The sequence below is a fragment of the Cottoperca gobio genome, chromosome 13, assembly GCF_900634415.1.
Source record: "Cottoperca gobio chromosome 13, fCotGob3.1, whole genome shotgun sequence".
Lineage (NCBI taxonomy): Eukaryota > Metazoa > Chordata > Actinopteri > Perciformes > Bovichtidae > Cottoperca > Cottoperca gobio.
The window spans coordinates 11,472,758-11,492,644 of record NC_041367.1 but is presented as its reverse complement, the minus strand read 5'-3'; the positions used below and the strand labels follow the sequence as shown (position 1 = coordinate 11,492,644).

The window sequence follows — 19,887 nt, the reverse complement described above, 5'->3', positions numbered from 1 at the left end:
TGCGTTAAAAAAAGAATTGTTTGTTACTTTTACTTTTGATTTTTTTTTGTACAAATTTGAATAATAAGAAGTCTAGAATATTTCAATTTAAATTAAGTATAAGACTGGCAACCTGTAGGAACAAGCTGATACTCAAATATACTGTACAGATGTGACGGTGTCAAAGTGTGCCAAACATCTTAAAAGAGGAACTCAATGGGGAGTTTGTGAAAGATACAGTAATGAAGCAATGTGAGGTTTAAAACATGCACACACACGCATCACTATCTTGAGCGCCTCTCGTCTAGTCGTCGATTTAGGGTCCCGAGTGCCAGCCGGAACATATTCTTCCATTTGCACTTTTATATATTGTATGTTTTAAGGTTGTGTTATGTGTATTGTATGCGACCTTTGCTGTACTTGGAAAAGCCAAAGATGCATTTACACTGAAATGGATAATAAAGTCAATCTAGTCTAATCTAATCTGTTATCCTCCTCCTTTCTTTGCAAATCAAGTCAAATACAAACACCTACTGATACTGTGTAATCCTGTGTGCATACTCAGTGAATACTGTGTGTGTCAGAGACATGTGTCCTCATCAGTGAGAATGATAGGACAGCCTCTTCCTGAGGGTCTTTTGTCTTTTTCGGCCCACTGAAACCCGGCAAGGTTACGCCTGTCATAGCTGATTGTTTAGTGTGAGGAGCAAAGAGATTTCGAGTGTGTGTTGACCGTGGGTTCAAACGGCCAAATCTTTGATGTGATGTGCAGCTGACCCTGTGGTTGCTCTCAGCCTACTGTCCCCAACACAATGGGAGACTGATGTTTGTATACACACATACATACACACACACACACACACACACACACACACACACACACACACACACACACACACACACATACACACACACACACACACACACACACACACACACACACACACACATATGCTTACACATACAGATAAGCAGATAACGGTCATCCATCTTATAACATTATTATATGACATGTTCTATATGCTGCAGCAGTGTATTCTGAAAGGAGACTTCACATACAATGATGATATTGTGGTGCTAAGATAATACTCTAATACACACACACACACGCACACACGCACACACACACACACACACACACACACACACACACACACACACACACACACAGTGTAGATCATTGTTATATGACATTATGACATATAAAAATGTTAGAAGCATACTGTGTTTGTCTTAAACACAAGCATGTTATTCGGCATGCTCATGCACCCATGGGAGTCTATTTACATGTATCGAAAAATGTTAATTAGATCCAAAGATAAAGATATTCAAAACATCTATACTTGTACTCGTAATGTTCTAAATGTCACCAGTAAAAAAGGTTATTTTATAGTATATATAAACGACCGTAGCAACACTTAAAGATAAGCAGATGTTCAGTTCTCTTGTCCTGGTTTTCTCCATTATATTATATTAGTTTGTTAACTTCTGAGTTCTCAGAAGACATTTAGCCTGACAGAGATCTTCATACGGAGACATTGCTTGTCCCATCTCAACCCTGGAGAAAAAGATAGATATTAGCTGCTATCAGCTTTTGGCTGGACTTTGCATTTGTACAAGGCCTGCACAGAGTAGCAACTTAGTGCTTAGTTTGTTGCATTGCTAAACAGAAACTAACTTAATTTAGAAACTTAGTTTGGCAAAATGACAGCCTATAAACATTTCTACAAATATGACAGATATGTACGATGAGTTTTATTGATTTTACCTTCTGTTATACAGACGCTTTAAGATTGTGCCGATATGGATATTGTTTCATGGACTAGCTGTACTTCAGGGTCACTTCTGATGCTCAAATAAAGTGTATTTTGTGCAGAACTGTGAAGGCGTTTTCACTGCAGACAGAGAATTCCTTTACTGTATATTTCTGTGAGCTATTTTAAGGAAGAAGAGCATCACAGTTGATCTTCAAATGCCCCCGCCTAACCACTAATCACTCTCTGTCCTCACAATACTTCCTTTATTTTCCCTTTGCTATCATTTCCTGAGTTTTACAGCTTTTAAAAAAAAAAAAAAAGCTTTTAATGTATTTTTGTGTGATTGTGTTTCTTTAATTCACTTGTATCGGCATGGTGATATAATTCTGGTTTTAAACAGTTTTTCCGATCTTTTATAATAATTCCTGTCTCACCTTTTCCAATATCAGCTTCTATTGTTTTGCAAATCCACCTTTTTGAGATCAACTCCATTGTTAAGGCCATAACCTCATCCTTTCTTTTCTTTTTGCTTCCACACAGTTTATAGTTTTACTCCATCCCTATGTCTATTTTTATGATCTGTCTTGCAACCTCCTTTTACAAAAAATCTCTCTCTTTCCTCTCTCTCTCTGTCTGTCCGTACATCCCATTTTGCCCATTGCTCTTAGATAAAAATAAACATGCCCAAGTGCTGCTATCTATTTTTAAAGTGGTCATCGGTCATGTTTTGTTTACATTAACAGTGTCATGAATAAATGTACATTTAGACCAGAATTGTTGAATGTTTTTAAGCCATATTGACCTTAGCATAGCAAAAAAAAAACAAAGCAAGCAAGTCTACTTATAGTCCTCAACTGTCTGTTAACTCTTCGTTGCTCTTTCTGCTTGATTCCTGCAACGTCAACAGAAAAGAGGAAAGAGAGAGAAGCAGATAGAGAGAGGGACAGAGGAGGAGATCTGTATACGTGCAGAGCTGCACTAGTCTGTGTTACACAGTCTGGGGGATCCCAGCCAGCTGTGTTGGGAGCGTTGACCTTGGCAAAGAGTACACTGTTTTTCAGTCTGTGAGACAAACAAGTGTTGAATACACGTGTCAACTGCTCAGCAGACAAATGATTTGCTGACTTTAATTAAAGGAGAGACGTTACCGCTATGTTAGTAAACTGCATGAATACAAAAATACTCATTTAAAACCAATTAAATATATGTTTTATGAACACACAGATCTACTTTTTAAAAAAATATATAAATGATGTCATATTTCATTACGCAAACTGTGCATTGTAAGTTATTTTGAGGGAAAATAGCATAATGTACGACCACTACAGGATACAGGATGGAAAGCTGTCGGGGTTTATTTAATGTTGCAGGTGCGTCGTGAATGTGTTTGTTTCCAAGCTTGTTTTTTCCTTTCATTATGGTACAGCTTTTGTTTTGATCTCCTGGTAAGAGGGAACCCTGATTAATTTTGAGGCGACTTGTTTTCTCTGACTATACCTCTCATGTCCATTACATTGTTGGAACATACAGTACATCGTGGGCTAATGGTTTCCACATGTGTATGCTTGTGTTATATCCCCACATACGTCTGCTGTAATCATGTTAAATTATAAGCCAGTTGTTTTGTTGTGGGTGTTTACCTGCGGCAATGTGGGAACTTGGTACATATTGTCCACTGCAGTCAAAGCCAAACAATGAATCATCATTCATCTCTTACTGCTATCAAAACAATGGTATCATTCTTACAGTGATATCCGACCGCTCTGGTTTGCTTGGCAGTGGCAAAACTTGGAGGGATCGGGTTATTCCTTGTCAGTCAACTCACTTGTGTTAGCTGTATGACTTGAGACTCATTCTGGCAAACTATAGGTGGTAAAAATGTTCTTGTTTTTCTTTGGGTACACTACCTTTCTTAATTTTTCGCCCTTAATTAGAAGCCAACCTTTGGCCAGTTGTGATCTTCTCAGAGTGACGCTGAACTTCCTTTTCACATCTTGCTTTTAGAGCAGCGCTAAAGGTCAGTCGGTCGTCACAAAAATGTCCCCACCCTTTGGCAGCCATGGTTTTCGCCCAAGGATGCTGAAATGTGGCATGGAGGTCAACCGTCTGGGTGTGAAGATGTGTGTTTGTGTTATAGTCCATTTGCACAAAAATGAGGGTGTGGCAGTGAGATTGGCCTATAGCAAAAAGACACAAAACTTCTGAACGGATTCACGTACAGTATCACGGCCAAACTGACAAACGGGGTGTTCCCCTCCCCTTACACTTTAGCCCTGCTCCCTTTCATAACTCATGAACCATTTTCATATGCTCTTGTAGGACGCATCATTGGTTTCAGCAGAGAGCATTTGTGAGGTTGTGTATGTGTATGTGTGGATGCATGAACGTATGTGGTCGCAGCTATTGGCAATTAAAAACATATAACCAATAAAATCTTATAAAATCTATACATACGAGTCACAGCAGAGAAGACTAGTAGTCAGATATCGCCTTAGACTGAAAAGGTTAAACCAGCGTGTTTAATAACGGTTTTATCTGGATTACACTGTGATTATTGTACTGTGAATGCTCTTATTCTGTTATGTTTTTGCTGTGAAGCACTTTGGGCTGCAATTCTTGTATGAAAGGTGCTATACAAATAAAGCTTATTATTATTATTATTATTATTATTATTATTATTATTATACGCTGGTAGAACTGAATGGTGATTTCAGCCTTCACCAAAGTCACCTGTGACAGTCCTGTGGCAGTCCTGTGGCAGTCCTGTGGCAGTCCTGTGCAGTCCTGTGGCAGTCCTGTGGCAGTCCTGTGCCGTCCTGTGGCAGTCCTGTGGCAGTCCTGTGGCAGTCCTGTGCAGTCCTGTGGCAGTCCTGTGGCAGTCCTGTGCCGTCCTGTGGCAGTCCTGTGGCAGCCCCTAATCCTTCAGGGTGAGGAGCTAAATCCACCACCCTAACCTACACCTGCTACACAAACATATAGGTGGACAATAATACCAAATATAAGCAAAGTTAAGCAAGCCTGGAGTTTAGTGCTGAGGTCAGAGAAAGTCTTACGTCATTGGTTCAGCAACAGACATATTGAAACTCACTCAGTCCCAATACTGATATAAATGTTACAAACTGGTAGAGATTTTGCTTAACTGTTCCTACAAGGTAGTTATCATTGTAATGTATTCAGTTGTGTAGGCCAGTGTGGGCAGTGCTGAACATTTTAATGAGCAGGAAAGATTTATTGCAAAATTGGATTAACAGGGTTTTTGCTTTAGTGTGAGGAATTATGTTGATTTGTCAGGCATTCAATGAGTTATCAGTCCAACTTTCCCAAAGTAAATGCAATGTACACTGTATATACTTATATATGTATTAGTTTGGTAAGGAATGACACAGATACAAAAATATTAAATGTATATACATCGTACAAACACATGGATAAAATGATGCCATGGTCTTAGAGAGAGAGAGAGAGAGAGAGAGAGAGAGAGAGAGAGAGAGAGGGGGATAGAGAGAGAGAGAGAGAGAGAGAGAGAGAGAGAGAGAGAGAGAGAGAGAAACAGAGAGAGAACAGAGAGAGAGGGAGAGAGAGAGAGAGAGAAACAGAGAGAGAGAGAGAGAGAGAGAGAGAGAGGTAACTTTTTGGGAGGTTCAGGGGACCTCGTGTGACACCGAGCATCTCCCTCCGTCCCTCGGTTGTATCAGACCGGTTTTGTTGGTTGTCATCTGCATTTTATTTATAACCGACAAGAACATTGGATGGGATGCACACACTGGCAAGACAATCCCGGAAATAACATGCGTACTCGCAGCCCGTCACGTACGCTCACTGTGGCTTTGCATTGCTGTATGCTGCCGTGGGTAAGTAGTGGACTCCTAGAGGGAAATTGTACATGTTTTTTTTTTACAGTATATTTAATGTATTTTACACAATGAAATACGTGGCTATTTTTTAAAAGATGGGACCTGATCACTAGGCTGCGAAATATGTAATCAATAGCGGATTAATAACGATGATATAGCCTGTAAGTATTTGAATGGGTGTTTCACATCAGCCGAATATTCTTCTAGTTGTAGAAGCATGTAGGCTATTCACAAAATATAGTTTGTTTTTGGTGACACGTTTCAAATTTCATTCAAAAGAGAGTTTTTGTTATCCTTCGTTCCTCAGCATTTTTAAATTATGTTTCATGATTAAAACTCAGCTAAATATCGACCATGTCCTTGACGAGACACTTTATTATGTTATTTTGTTGCACTGTTTTCTTGCCCTACTTTTAAATGCTAAGGTTTTATAAATGGTGCAGCATATATAAATACTGTAGATTTATTTAGGTTACTTCAGCTAAGTATGCACTGTGCTATTAATAGGCCTAAAGTGTTTTATTTAAATCTCCACAGATATCCTGCACAGTCTCAACATGTTTATAAGATGGATACAAACAAGAACGCAGCTCCAGAGTGATAAATGAGAGTGATTGGTTAAAGAAACGCCAGTAAAAGAGGACTTGGACATGAAACTTCTAGTGGCTGTGGCAAAGATCCTCTCCGTCAGAGAAAGCAGCGGCTCAGCTAGAAAATGAAGCGAGGACGTGAGCTACGTGCGCATCCAGCAGATGACGAGGTGAAATGGAGAGCTTGGGACACACGGACCTTTTAAAAAGCTCTTCCCGCGGATCTGTCGCTGGCTCGCAGGAGAGAAGGACGAGCGGCCAGCAGCTGGTCTTTGGCGCGGCAGAGATTCACCACTCGTACCGAGCGGACATGGGGCTTAACGGCTTCTGCGCGGCGCCGGTCGGGAGTCCAACGGCCGCGGAGTTACTCGCGGGTCTTTCCTCTCAGACAGACTCCTCTGCAATCACAACCCCGACGAAGCAGTCCAAAACCGGCGTTCCCCTTTACAATGGCGGGGTGGTGTCTCCATCTGCCACGGTGGAGGGGAGCCACGCTGGCGTTTTGGCTCACACACCAAACGGTTACCCGGCACAAATGAAGGGGGTGGCGGGGGTAACAGGCGGACCTATACACCCCCTCATCAGCAGAGCCTGTCTGGTGGAGAACGGGGACTGGGCAGCTCATGAGAAGTGCACTTTCGTGATGAGGAGGATCAATTGTGACCTGAGAGCCAGACAGGTGCAACAACAGAAACGGAGAGGTGGGGAGAATCGGGGCATGGGGTCAGGAACCCTAAATGGTCTCATAACAGGGTCACCGGGGTTAGGAAGTTCTGTGGACCCGCTTTTTGCTCCGGGGGACTCAGACTTTAAGCGGAGAAGGCTGGCCGATGGAAGTGTTGCTCACAAATCTTCCGAGGCCTCCAGAGTGGCACGAGCAGTCGCCCCACTCACGGTCACAGTTAACTGCAGCAACAGTTCCCATAGCAACCAAATGACTATCAATAATTTGCACTGTGTCACTGCCCAATCGCCCTTCACCCCTCATACTAACCAGCACAATGGACTTAAAATGGCCTCCTCAGGCCTGCCAAATGCACCCTGCCAGACCTCCCCCGTCATGGCTAACTGCATCCCAACCCTAGCACCTCCTGCAGGGGCTGGCTGGTCTGCAGAGCACATAGCCCAGCAGTGCATTGTCCCCTGTATGAAATACTATGGCATCTGTGTGAAGGACAACTTCCTGGGCCTTCAGCTGGGAGACAGGGTCCTGGAGGAAGTGGAGGTCCTAAACCGCAGCGGGAAATTTCGGGGCGGGCAGCTGGTGAGCCAGAAGAGCATTCCCTCTCGGAGCATCCGGGGCGACCAGATCGCCTGGGTTGAGGGACGAGAGCCCGGGTGCGAGAGCATTGGGACGCTGATGGCTTACATTGATGAGGCCGTCATGCACAGCGCTGCCAATGGACAGCTGGGGGACTGTGTCATCAATGGACGCACTAAGGTGAGAGGAGGAACAGGGTGGGGTCAGACGAGAGTGAGTTAGGCAGGGGTTTGTTTTCCATCTACATGTCAGAGAAAACACAGGCGACAAACAAGCCAGTCAGTCTGGTGACATCATAACATTTTGAGCAAGTGGTCGGTTGTGTCACGTCTGCTCTGCTCTATCTTTGCTCCTCTAATGCCGACATGCAGGCAGGCAAACAGCGTGAGGTAGATGTCAGGATGAGTCCTGCTATGTTTCTGGCACAAGTGAGCCTGATAAGGGGCTTTGCCCTGTGTGGCCCTGCGCCTGGGTCTAGATCCTGCATACGTTTGCCACTATCCCTGCCTTCATACCATTGATACCCAGAAAGAAAGAAAACACTCTGTATCTCCTCTGCCATCACTATACCGCTGCCTTTGAAGTCAACTTTTTCTATCACCACTTTCACCCATGCGAACACACCGCTGAGGTCGTAGGAGAGTTTTTCTGTCGGTTTCCATAATGTTCCAAATCTCGTGCCAAGTGAGCTGCATGTTTTCTCTTCATTGTACTGTGACTACACTTGCATGCCTCAGCTTCTCTTTTCCATTGATATTTTTCAAATGCCACGCACATTTACCACCGCACAACACTTGTGTAGATAGTGTTCTAAAGGACTAAACAGCAGCCGATAACTATTTTAATTCGGTCAGAATCCGGTCTTAATAAATGTTAAGTAGTTGCAAAGTTTAATTTTACACAGGTTAAACTGGGGTTATGTCCCATGTGGAAAATAAATCCAAGAAGGCTCTGATGAATACTACGTCTGATCTGTAGAGTGGAATGGGAAAATTAGGTTAAAAAGCTGCAAGCTGGCAACCCCAGGTTAACATCTGCTTCTTCTGTACATAATACAGCTACAAACAAGACTGATGAGTAAATGTTTCGAAATATATATATATATATATATATATGTATATATATATATATACAGCCTTTTTATAGTAAGGGGACAATTATTCATATTAAACGATTTAATGAACACACAGATGTGAGAATTTGTCTTAAACCAGCTCCATCCGTGTCTTTCTGTGTTCCCATCCCTATGTTGGATATACTCATCAGTATTTCCTCCTATCTTCCCAATGCATTGGCCCCACAACCTCGTTCACCCCACCCGTGCAACACCACACATAGCACCTTGCCCTCTGTGCCATTTAGTCATTTACATAAGCTCGAGGTAGTGTTTAAACAGCAACTGGTTGGGCCTACCTCGCAGCCCAGCAGATTTTGCTCTCTTAAATATGGGCTGACAAACTCAAAGTCTGTAGTCTACGACAAAATGATGGCAATACAAGAAAGTAAAGTGACTATAACAGAACATGCGAGCTAACATATTTCACATTTTTAAGATCTGCAGTTTATAGTGTAAAATACTTGGAACTTCTGCCTACTGTGCAAACACTGTCTCAGTTAGCAACACATTTAAAAACGCTCTTTATCTCTCGGCATTTCAAGCTGCAACCTCCATGACTGAAGTGGATTTAATCGGTGAAATCAACAACGCTTGTAAGCTGTCGCATCGATTCACCTGCCTGCTCTGAAGAGGAGGCAGCTTCATTTCATTTGATAAAACACTTGAGGGTTGCAGCTCCATTTGATTGCAGTTATGCTATTCATCAGTGCATACTTTTATGAACTGAATCTAAAATGTATTAATTGGCATGTTTCTTTCATTGTATCACTCAGATTGGCACTTGTGTGAGGTTTAGAAAGAGAAGTGAAACAGGATTATAGAACAAGATGAGTTATTCTGGGGTTACGAAATTAGATTTGCTATGATTTCATGTGTGTCAATACCTCCAGAAGATTATTAGGATGTAATGCTGTGTTAACCAATTGCTCATTTAGTTATTCACTTTCTCTTATGTGGCACGGTGATAACTAATTCAGTGATTCCCAGGTGACAAATTGCCAAACGCCAACTATACCCTGGACAGACTTCTCTGTTTACCCTAGGTACAGTAAAACAAAAAAAGTTCAATGGTGCATAGTACAAAATGTCCCTGCTGGATGTTCCTGTAGCGATAAATACAATGATGGACTGTGCACGAGAATGAGAGGAAGTGATAGGAAAAGAGAAGCGGAGGATCAGGGAGGAGTATATCCAGATAGAAGGTCACAGCGTCTTTTCCTTCCTCCTTGTCACAAAAAGCCTTTTTATTTTCAACCTGTTCCTTCATTTTCTTTCCCACTTTCCTTCTTGTCTTTAATTCTGACCTCTTTTTCCTTTCCCTTGTCCTTTGCTTCACTCCCTCTCCTTTAACCCCCTGGTTAGCCACTTGGACAAAAATATTTCCCAGCCGTTACCATTGGTAACCGGCCCATACAGAGTAGAGCTCTGCATTGTGTATGAAAGAGATATAGAGAGAGGGAGAGATAAGAACGCCTCACCAGCAGCGGGTAATATCTCCGTACCCTGACTCCTGTTAGTCAGCCGGTGCTGCCGGTGAGACATACAGTGTTACCAATGGAATGGCAATTCAGTTATAAACAGTGACGGGTGAAGGTGGGGAAATCTTGTATTGTGGGGAATAGGCAAAAAAAAAACTTGTACAAACCTCATGAAGGGGGAGGGGATAGACTGGAAGTGAGCGTGGAAGGAGCAGGGGGAAAGGGAGCAAGGAGTGGGAGGATAGCGTTGAGCAAGTAAGAAGGGGCGATGCAGCAGAAGCTTCGGCATAATGAAAATGTCTGCTGCAGCAGCGTGTCCTCAGATGCCCCTCCTAGAGCTCAGCAGTGCCACCATGCAGGCAGGAGCTTGAAGTCATATAATAATAATAATAATAATAATAATAATAATAATAATAATAATAATAATAATAATAATAATAATAATAAGCTTTATTTGTATAGCACCTTTCATACAAGAATTGCAGCCCAAAGTGCTTCACAGCAAAAACATAACAATTAGTACAAGGACAGAATAAGAGCATTTACAGTACAATAATCACAGTGTAGATGTAATAATAAATAATATAGCATACACAATGCAGCTACAGACCGTCGTGCTAGCTTGTTTGGATGATGGATAGACTGACTGATACATTTGCCCTTTTGGTGTTAAGTTAGTCTATATTTGGTTGATGACAAGATCATATTAATGACATGATTTGTGTTTATTTGGCTATTCCCTTGCTGCAGCACCAACCTATTACTTTATATGCAAATCAATGTAGCAGCATACCTGCTGTTCTAAGCTGTTGCACCTCCTTGTGATAACTTGTCCAGTTAAAATAATCAAAGACAACTAACTAGTATAAGCTCACACTCACAGAAACTCTCTCTCACACACACTGTGTGTCTCCATCCAAACATTCAGAGGTGACTCATGCATAATGAGTGCCATCGGGAACATATCAGAATTGATTCTTAAAGGCGCAGCACATTTTCCCAACTTTTTTTGGTTTGTTTTATGTGTTCACATAAAAACTTACAAGCCCCCCCACTACACATACAAAGTAGATGTCACTCTAGTTGGTGCAGTGTTGATGTGACTCAGCACTAACTAGAGGCTGATACTTAGTAACCTTAGTGAGAAATCCCTCTAATAATAAAAAGTACATCCTTCAAAACACCCACACACAGACCAGTTTTCTTTTGAAAGATGAAACCCGTCCAGCGTTGTTGTATATGTATGCATGTTGCAGTAAAATCCATAAATCTGTTAAGAGCCTGGGTGCATTATCAGACATTAGTAGATGTTAAGTGTCAGAGTGGCACTCACTTGGATCAACGGTCATTATGTCCTCAGAAACCTTTATCCAGGCTATGGAAGCCATGACACGAGGAAACACAGCACAGATCTCAGCCAGGAGTGACCAAGCACTTCATCATAATTCAGTTATATCTACCCACATTTATATATCCTTCACTTCTAAATCCAATCTGGTAGAAACTATTAATAATAGCTGATCCTGATTTGCATCATGCACTGTGTCATCCAGACTGTGTGTGAGTAATCTGCTGTGGAAATTAGGCAAGATGGCAGTGCTGTTTGACAGTTAGTGAGTCAAGTGTTTCAACCCCGGATGTGGAAAATATCTGTTGTGCCGTTGAGCAAGAACCTGGCATGATCATGCTGATTATTTTTCATCTGATTTGATCAAACAATATTATGTATCGGTTATTATATTGAAAAAAAGAGTAGCACACATGATTTACATTAAATATAGTTTATTCCTCAATGTCATTACAACATTTATTGTTTTTAGCTATCAGTCACATTAATTAAGTCATGGCAATCCCTGGCTTCATGCATATACAAATGGTCCCAATGGGTTCAACACAATGTGTGTTCGGATCATCACAGTGTACCTGCAGCGTCCGTCTCTCTGTTGTAATCCCTTCTGCCAGCCTCTCAAACATACCTTTTTCTCCTTGACTGAGCAGTACTCACAGTGTTTGTTCAAGCCCATCTATCCCCTCCGCCCTCTCTACACCATCACTTCTCTTATCAGAATATGCGTGCAGCATTTATTTTAGTTCCTGTCCCGTCACCTTGAAGGCCCGGGTATCTACCCTGTGATGTCATTGGGCCATTAATGGTGGAGTCTGGCAGACAGGTGGTTGGTGACCAATTAGACTTTAACTCACTGTGGGCACAGATCTTGGCAGAGATGAAGGATCGAGACGTGCTGTGTCATGCTGTATGAATAAATTGTGTGTGTGTGTGTGTGTGTGTGTGTGTGTCTGTGTGTGTGTGTGTGTGTGTGTGTGTGTGTGTGTGTGTAAATTACTGACAGAATGAGATTGACACCTTGCAGATGTATGTAAAACTGGTTTGAATACTAGCGATGTGTTTTTGATGCCTGTGGTTAGTTTGGAATAAATAACATAACCGTCCTCCTAAATTATATGGCTGTCTTGAGCAAGCTTTGATATAGACATTGTGTGTGTGTGTGTGTGTGTGTGTGTGTGTGTGTGTGTGTGTGTGTGTGTGTGTGTGATGTGTACATGCTACAGGCTAGGACTGAGCTGTCTGGTGTGGCATATTATTAACATGTTAAATGTTAATTAGAGTTGTTAAGACTTTAATAAAAAAGCTGTGTACTGGGAAAACACACTTCCTTGAGTTACATGCACACCCAAAAAAAATACTCTCATCCTCATATGTGTATAGAACAAATCCATCCTTGAACACAGTATATTTTTAATTAAATTTCATGCATGATGCGTGAAATTATGCGCGTGCGTGCATGTGCGTTCCTGTCTCACATGCAGGACATACAAAGAAACAAGAAACCAATCAAAAACTGTTCAAAAGCTCCGCAGGGCACCTTTAACTGTACTGTTGCTACCATATGAAAAACACACACACAGAAATGTATTAAAGGAACGCCACATTTTTTCTCATCATTAAAAAACCCATCATGCATGATGTAATCAGCTGATCATATATATTAATGCATTCACATAATCACATGAATTCATGTTTTTAATGATCATTAGAAACTAAATGATTTATATTTGTTTGATGCTCATTTTAACGCAGCAGGTCTGCTTGTCAGTTTGAGCCCCGAAGCAAAAGGTTAATGTGCTCTGACTGTGAGGGTTGGTCAGTAATGAGAGTCGACTCACTTGACTGTGAAGTAGGAAGAAAACGCCACAAGTGGAGGAGAGGGGAGGGCAGTGTGTTCTCTAACAGAAATATACAAAGCGTCACTTTTACTTGAGTCGTACAAACAACACAAGAACTGGTGCGTTTGTCTTAGAAATCTGTGTGAGCGCTGTTTCCTCGGGGTTAAGACTCACACTGTGGTACGAGAGCTTAAATGATAGCGTGAGGCGAATTGAATCGATACTGCAGCAGTGCAGAGCCTGATAGTCGTGAATGATACCACTTCAACCAGAACAGAGCTGGAGTGATGCAGTGACTCCTGATATTGTAACGTTTGCTCTATAAGTCAAGACGGTGACAGTATCTTCATTGTAGTCAGATAAAGAGCGATAAAAGAGAAGTTATTACTCTACACACCGCCAACTATCATCACATAGAATCTCTCTCAGCGAGCACAGGCTGATGTCAGTGAGTGAATCAGCTGTAGACTTTTCCTTCTCCCTCTCAGCAGGGCAGGAAAAGGGTTAGGGTTACCGCCACTGGAGGCGATTTGGAAAGTTTTTATACGCACTGAAACATGAGCTGATGATATGTCATAGTGACACAGGGTCAGTTCAGCTTCAGTGCAGTGCATTTACAACCCTATGGTCCTGTAGTGGCCCTGGTCTGGAATGCACATTGACTGAAGAGCTCTCACGCAGGTCTCGGTTCCTTCAGAATCCCCAGAGAAAGCAGCGCTCTCCTGCTTCACAGCCTCCAACACATAGACGTCAAGCAGGGGAAATACCAGCATGAGACCATTGTTTGAGCGTAGATAATCTATCTGCAGATCATTTTGTAGCTGGGAACACATGTCAAAAGCACAGCTAACAATGCCATTGCTTCTGTTTTAGGCGATGGTTGCTTGTTACCCAGGGAATGGGGCGGGGTACGTCCGCCATGTTGACAACCCAAACGGTGACGGACGCTGCATCACGTGCATCTACTATCTCAACAAGGACTGGGATGTCAAGGTACATTCATAATAGAGCTGCAAAGATGAATCAATTAAGCGATTAGTTGTTAACTTATTAAATTAATCGCCGTTTGGATAATCGATTAATCAGTTTGAGTAAAAAAAAAAAGCTTCCTAAACGTGAATACTTTATAGTTTCTTTACTCCTCTATGACGAGTAAATCGAATATCTTTTAGTTGTGAAAAAAAAAAGACATTTGAGGATGTCATCTGCGGATTTGGGAGACACTCAACATTTCTCACTATTTTCTGACATTTTATAGATCAAACAAATAATCAAGAAATCAAGAAAAACTGATTAATCAAGAATTTAAAAATCATTAGTTGCAGCCCTAATTCATAAGATCAATATTAGTTTAGTTTATAAAATGATTATATTTTTAAAAACATGTGCATGTAAGAATAAATGAGGATCATTACAAAAACAATGTTTTGTCCAGCCCTGGTCAATGCTGAAATGTCTGTAACTTGTGTGTTTTTTTGTAGAAACAAGGAGGGTTGCTGCAGATCTACCCTGAAGGCAAAAATGTGGTCGCCAACATCAAACCTCTGTTTGACCGGCTGCTCATCTTCTGGTCTGACCGCAGGAACCCTCACGAAGTCAAGCCAGCATACGCCACTCGGTCAGTAACACGTTGAAGTCTTGTTTGTACAACAGATGCACGAACACAAACTCATATAAAGTTATTCTATTATTATTATTCAGAATCAGAATCAGAAATCCTTTATTTGTCCCACGACGGGGAAATTTACGTTGTTACAGCAAAGAGAGTAAAATGACAAGTAACAATTAAATAGAATAAAAATACAGTAACAGTAATATAAGTACAGTCATTGCAGAGAAAAAAAGTGTAGGAGTGAATATTGCACATGATAGTGTAATTGCAAAAGTTATAAAAAGTGAATATTGCACAAGGCATTGGTATTATCATTATTATTATTATTATTATTATTATTATTATTATTATTATTATTATTATTATTATTATTATTATTTCCTTTGCAATGGGAGGTTTGTTTTTGTAATGAATTAAAATCAATTAAAAAGTGACTTAAATAAATGATATTGACTTCAATTGACACAATCTTGTAAGCACTTGCACACATTCTGTTATTTAAATCGTAGCACCAAGTGCGTCCATCAAGGGCACTTGACACATACTCTTTTACTCCTGCATTTCCTCTCCTCTCCATCTGACTGCTGGGGGGGCGAGGCGGAGCCGGAGGCAGGAAGTATGTGTTTCCTGAGGGGGTCGGTGGGAGGGAGAGGGGAGGAAGGTTCGATTGCAGGACTCGTGCTGGAGAGGCACAGACATGAGAGACAGGAATAAACAACACAGCCCCACCGGAGAGACTAGAATTAACCCTCCGCTGCCCTGGACATCTGCTGCAGTCTGCTGTTCACTGTCATACAAGATATTTCTTTTGTAATCTGTCGTCTCTAGCTGGGTCAAAAATGGCATTTCAAAGACCAATGTTTTCTCTTGATTTGACTTTCAAAGGGCAATTTGGTCTTTATCACTGATCTAGTTCTGTGTGAATATACAACCCTTAAAAAGAAACATTTGAGCATTTTGAACTGCAAAAAAAAAAAATATATATATATATTATTTTAGGGCATTATGGGGAATTTCTTTCTTTTTATAGGCAGTTTTGCTTAAACTTAAGCCCAGTTCATACACCATAAAACAGCTAATTTTCTATTGAACTGATCAGGTAGATTAGCTCTTAGTGTTATTAAGATCTCTTTGTACGTCTTGTGTTTTACAGCTATGCCATCACAGTCTGGTACTTTGATGCCAAAGAGAGAGCTGAAGCTAAAGAGAAGTACAGATTGGGTAAGCGTCTTTTCAGTTGTAGCTGTTTTATGCACTATATCACCACCTATATTTGGTGCAACTTAATATTGTATGTGACTAACATGCGCTCTCTCTCTCTCTCTCTCTCTCTCTCTCTCTCTCTCTCTCTCTCTCTCTCTCTCTCTCTCTCTCTCTCTCTCTCGTGTAGCAACAGGACAGAAAGGTGTTCAAGTGCCTGTCACCCAAAACAGCAGAACTTAAATCTCATCTAATCACTGGAGAGCACTCTGACAGTATTTGTGCCTTCTTGAACTGCCGTGTGGAAGTGGAAGTTGCGATCAAAAAGGGAGGAACCGTTAACGTGACAGTCATTAATGCTGCTCCATGCCAGTCTCACAGTGTCAGCTGTCAGATTGAGGACGCGGGCTGCGATGTGATGTTTCCCTGCCATGTGATCGGGCTGCCGATCAAAGACGCGGCAGATATGAAGCACAAAAGACTCGATTGTTGGGCAAAGGTGAAATCAGAATTGCGCGTTGAGGCAAAAGAAGAAGAAAATACTATGTATATGTATGAAGACAATAAACTGGAAGAAAAAAAAAACATAAATCAGAGAAATGATAAATCATTGTTTTACTCTGCTCTACTGTCATTTTCATAAAACACAAGGAGCATAAATGATGAATCAAAAGACAGACAGTGGGGGAAAAGGGGCGTAAGGAGTCGTCTCATGATGTGGTGTGTATGTGAGTGTAAAAACAGGTATAGAAAAGAGAAAACTGCAGAAAGTTGCCCTTTGCCACTCATTCAGTCAGACCAGGCTAAAGCACTTACCCTAAAAATGACAGGGATGCACTTAAAACTTGCATGAGGACAACTCTACACTGTAGTTTTACTCTATATAGCACACTTAGTAGAGTTAATGTATTTCTGGATTTTATTCAAATATCAGGCTAAAGAATCTCTTGCAACGGCCTTAAAATGTTAGTGCGACAAAATCACTGAATAACCCAGCATGGACGTTTCCTTTTTTTTTTTGCAATGTGTGAAGCTAATTTTGAAGATTGCACCTAAACTAAATAAAGCTTTTTAAATGTGCAATGCTAACTGTATGACAAAGCTAACACTTGAGACAAGAGGCAAGCTTTCCAGTAAAAATAATAGGGTTTGATAAAACTGTGTGTGTGTGTGTGTGTGTGTGTGCGTGTGTGCGTGTGTGCATGTGTGCATGTGTGCATTAGTATGAGCCTGAATGCACTTCCGGCTTGACTATTTCTTGTTCGTAACAAGATAGAAACAGTACGTATCAGCAGTGTGGTCACATGTCGTATAAATAAATAAAACCATCAACAGTATAAAGCACAGAGTTAAGCATACACTGTATGTGAACTGCAGGGTCAAACTACTGCCTGCTCATGTGTGGGATTTTGTGTGTTAAAATGTACTTGCACATGTACGTATGTGGCAATTACTACTATCGAAGAGGATGGCTGATGTTGTCTCAGTGTATTTTCGGTTGGTTAAAGAGAAGGTTATTTATAAAATAAAATAAAGCACTTAGTTTGAAATGCCATGCGTGAATGATAGAAAAAGTATAATAAAAATGTAGATTAATGCCTTTATGCTGTGGATAATATGGTCTTTCAAATGCAATAGAAACTAAAACAATGAGAACAAATGGAAATTGTTTTTTGTTTTTATTTTGAAATATTTAATTAAATTAAGCCTGTTTTTGTACACAAAGACTTTGTTATTGATTTATTGATTTGTCAGCTGAATCCCAGGTTTATTCAGCACTAAGGGTGTTGCGATATACCAGTATTGAGGATAACCGTGCTAATTAAAAATCATGTTAATCATACACATATGATAGTGTCTTTTAAATCATTTCTGCTTCTTTCTTTTTGTACAGTCATGGTGACAGACTATATCTCCACCTCCCTACGCTCGTATTAGGAGTGCAATTCATTTTACAATAGACAAAACACAATAAAGTTAAAGACGAAGTTCACTGATAACACCATTGATTTTTCCTTTTCAAGTTTTTTATAGATATAGTGATAACACCGTTATCGTGTATTCTTTTGGCACATTCTTTCGTGTACATATCCAACATGTTGAAAGGTAAAAAACAACTCTTATGAACATTCAACGGGGAGTCTTGTTACAAACGTGTTTAGCACAGCTTTGATATCATGATATCTGTAACTTCTGACGAGTCATGCTGGAGACGAGAGGTTGACATTTTGGAAGATGCACTGTGTGAAATTGTAAGAGGTTATTAATATGTGTTAGCTCCTTAACTTTTAATAACTCTAGGAGAGGGAACAGTGTAGTAACATTAGGTCTTCTATGTGTGTTGGTGTACTGTCAGTAGTCAATAGTAACCAGCTAGCTACAGAACAGCTAACGTTTGTTCACTATGGAAAACAATTGTAAGCAAGAAAGGGTGAATAGCTATTCTAACGATCATAATCTGCCAATGTTCATTGATCAGATGGATATAAGAAGAGTCCTAAGGAAAGGTGGCAGCTCTGCCACAGGGAAGCAGCAGCAAAGAACAAGTGATTGACAGTGACAGTGTGATGGAGGTTAGTTCAGGTCGAGGAGTAAATGAGCAATTTTTGGATTAAATTCCTGTAATAGGCCACAGTACTGTAAATAAATCATTAATGAAAACACATAGCCCGAAGTTCCAGAGAATAAGGCATTTGTATAACACACACGGCAGTGAACACACTTACACCAGACATGTCACCAGTTTGCATTTTGAACATGACGTTTGGATGTCATGAAATTTACTGATCGTGTCTCGATCAGTTAATAAATCATTGTTTAAACTTATTTTAAAGGGTCATGCAGAAGGAGAGGCAGATATATTTTTCATATTAGTGTTGAGAGTTGTGCCCCCTCCCCTTACCAAGACCACAAAGTTCTATTAGATCTAGCATCTTAATGTTGCTGTCAAAGTGCACCAGATGCATACAATTCACTTTAAAATGTTATAAAGAATTCTGCCCAGGGGAGCATGCCCCCGGACCCTCCTAGAGGATGTGAAGTCCGCCCTACTCCTAAGACATGTCAACATGACTAAGGCCAGGTAACATGGACCTGGTTAACATGACTAATATATTGACGATGCACCAGCACAAAACACTATGGGTGTGTAGTGGCTTTGTTCAGTGCAAAACTCCCAGACTTATTTCTCCATCATGCCATCTGAGTTCCTTTAATGGTAATTGTACTACCATGCAGGTGCACACAGCTCCACCTCACCTCTGTGCTAAGCCCAAGAAACTTGAAAACCTAGCTACGCCCCTGGACCAGACAAACTGGCACAAGACACGGGGAGACAGGACAATTTACACAAGAGGTGAGTGGGAACAGGTGGAAACAATCAGGGGCGGGGCAGACGCTGACTGGAGAGAAACCACACAAGGACAGGAAGTAAAGGGATCTGGGTTGAGAAACAAGAGGTAGGTACAAAATAAAACAGGAAGTGACATGAAAAACTCAACAAACTCGACGAGACATGACAAGTCTGCGTAGTAGTTTTCTAGAGAACTTAAACACAGATAGCATCTGCATGGGACTGCAATATTTCCCAAAAGATATAGTTACATTCACCCTTTTGTCTCCTAATGGCCTGAAACAGTCAGTTAAGTGGTTAGTCAGTCAACAGGAAATGAATTATCAACAATTAACCTAAAATAATTGATTAAATGTTTGATTCATTTACTAAGCAAAATGCAAGAATACGAGGATTTGCTGCCTTTTCTCTGTATCATATCATTTTGAATTGAATGTCTTTGGCTTTTGGACCGTCTGTCAGACAAATCAATTAACTTTGAGGCTGTGAGGAAATTGCAAT

The 19,887-nt window shown here is 40.9% G+C and overlaps 1 protein-coding gene across 2 annotated transcripts; it reads left to right on the top strand.

The window, feature by feature from the left end:
- The first annotated feature begins 5,324 nt into the window (after positions 1-5,324).
- Positions 5,325-17,877, top strand: egln2 (egl-9 family hypoxia-inducible factor 2). 2 transcript variants are annotated; one of them, XM_029446412.1, is made up of 6 exons: positions 5,325-5,587; positions 6,128-7,621; positions 14,096-14,215; positions 14,704-14,840; positions 15,988-16,055; positions 16,225-17,877. In XM_029446412.1, exons 2-6 carry the CDS (start codon positions 6,356-6,358, stop codon positions 16,275-16,277), a joined length of 1,644 nt encoding a protein of 547 aa, XP_029302272.1. In that variant the 5' UTR covers positions 5,325-5,587; positions 6,128-6,355; the 3' UTR covers positions 16,278-17,877. The 2 variants fall into 2 exon arrangements, with proteins under 2 accessions (XP_029302272.1, XP_029302274.1); XM_029446414.1 differs by lacking the exon at positions 5,325-5,587 and adding an exon at positions 5,640-5,751.
- The last annotated feature ends 2,010 nt before the right edge of the window (positions 17,878-19,887 follow it).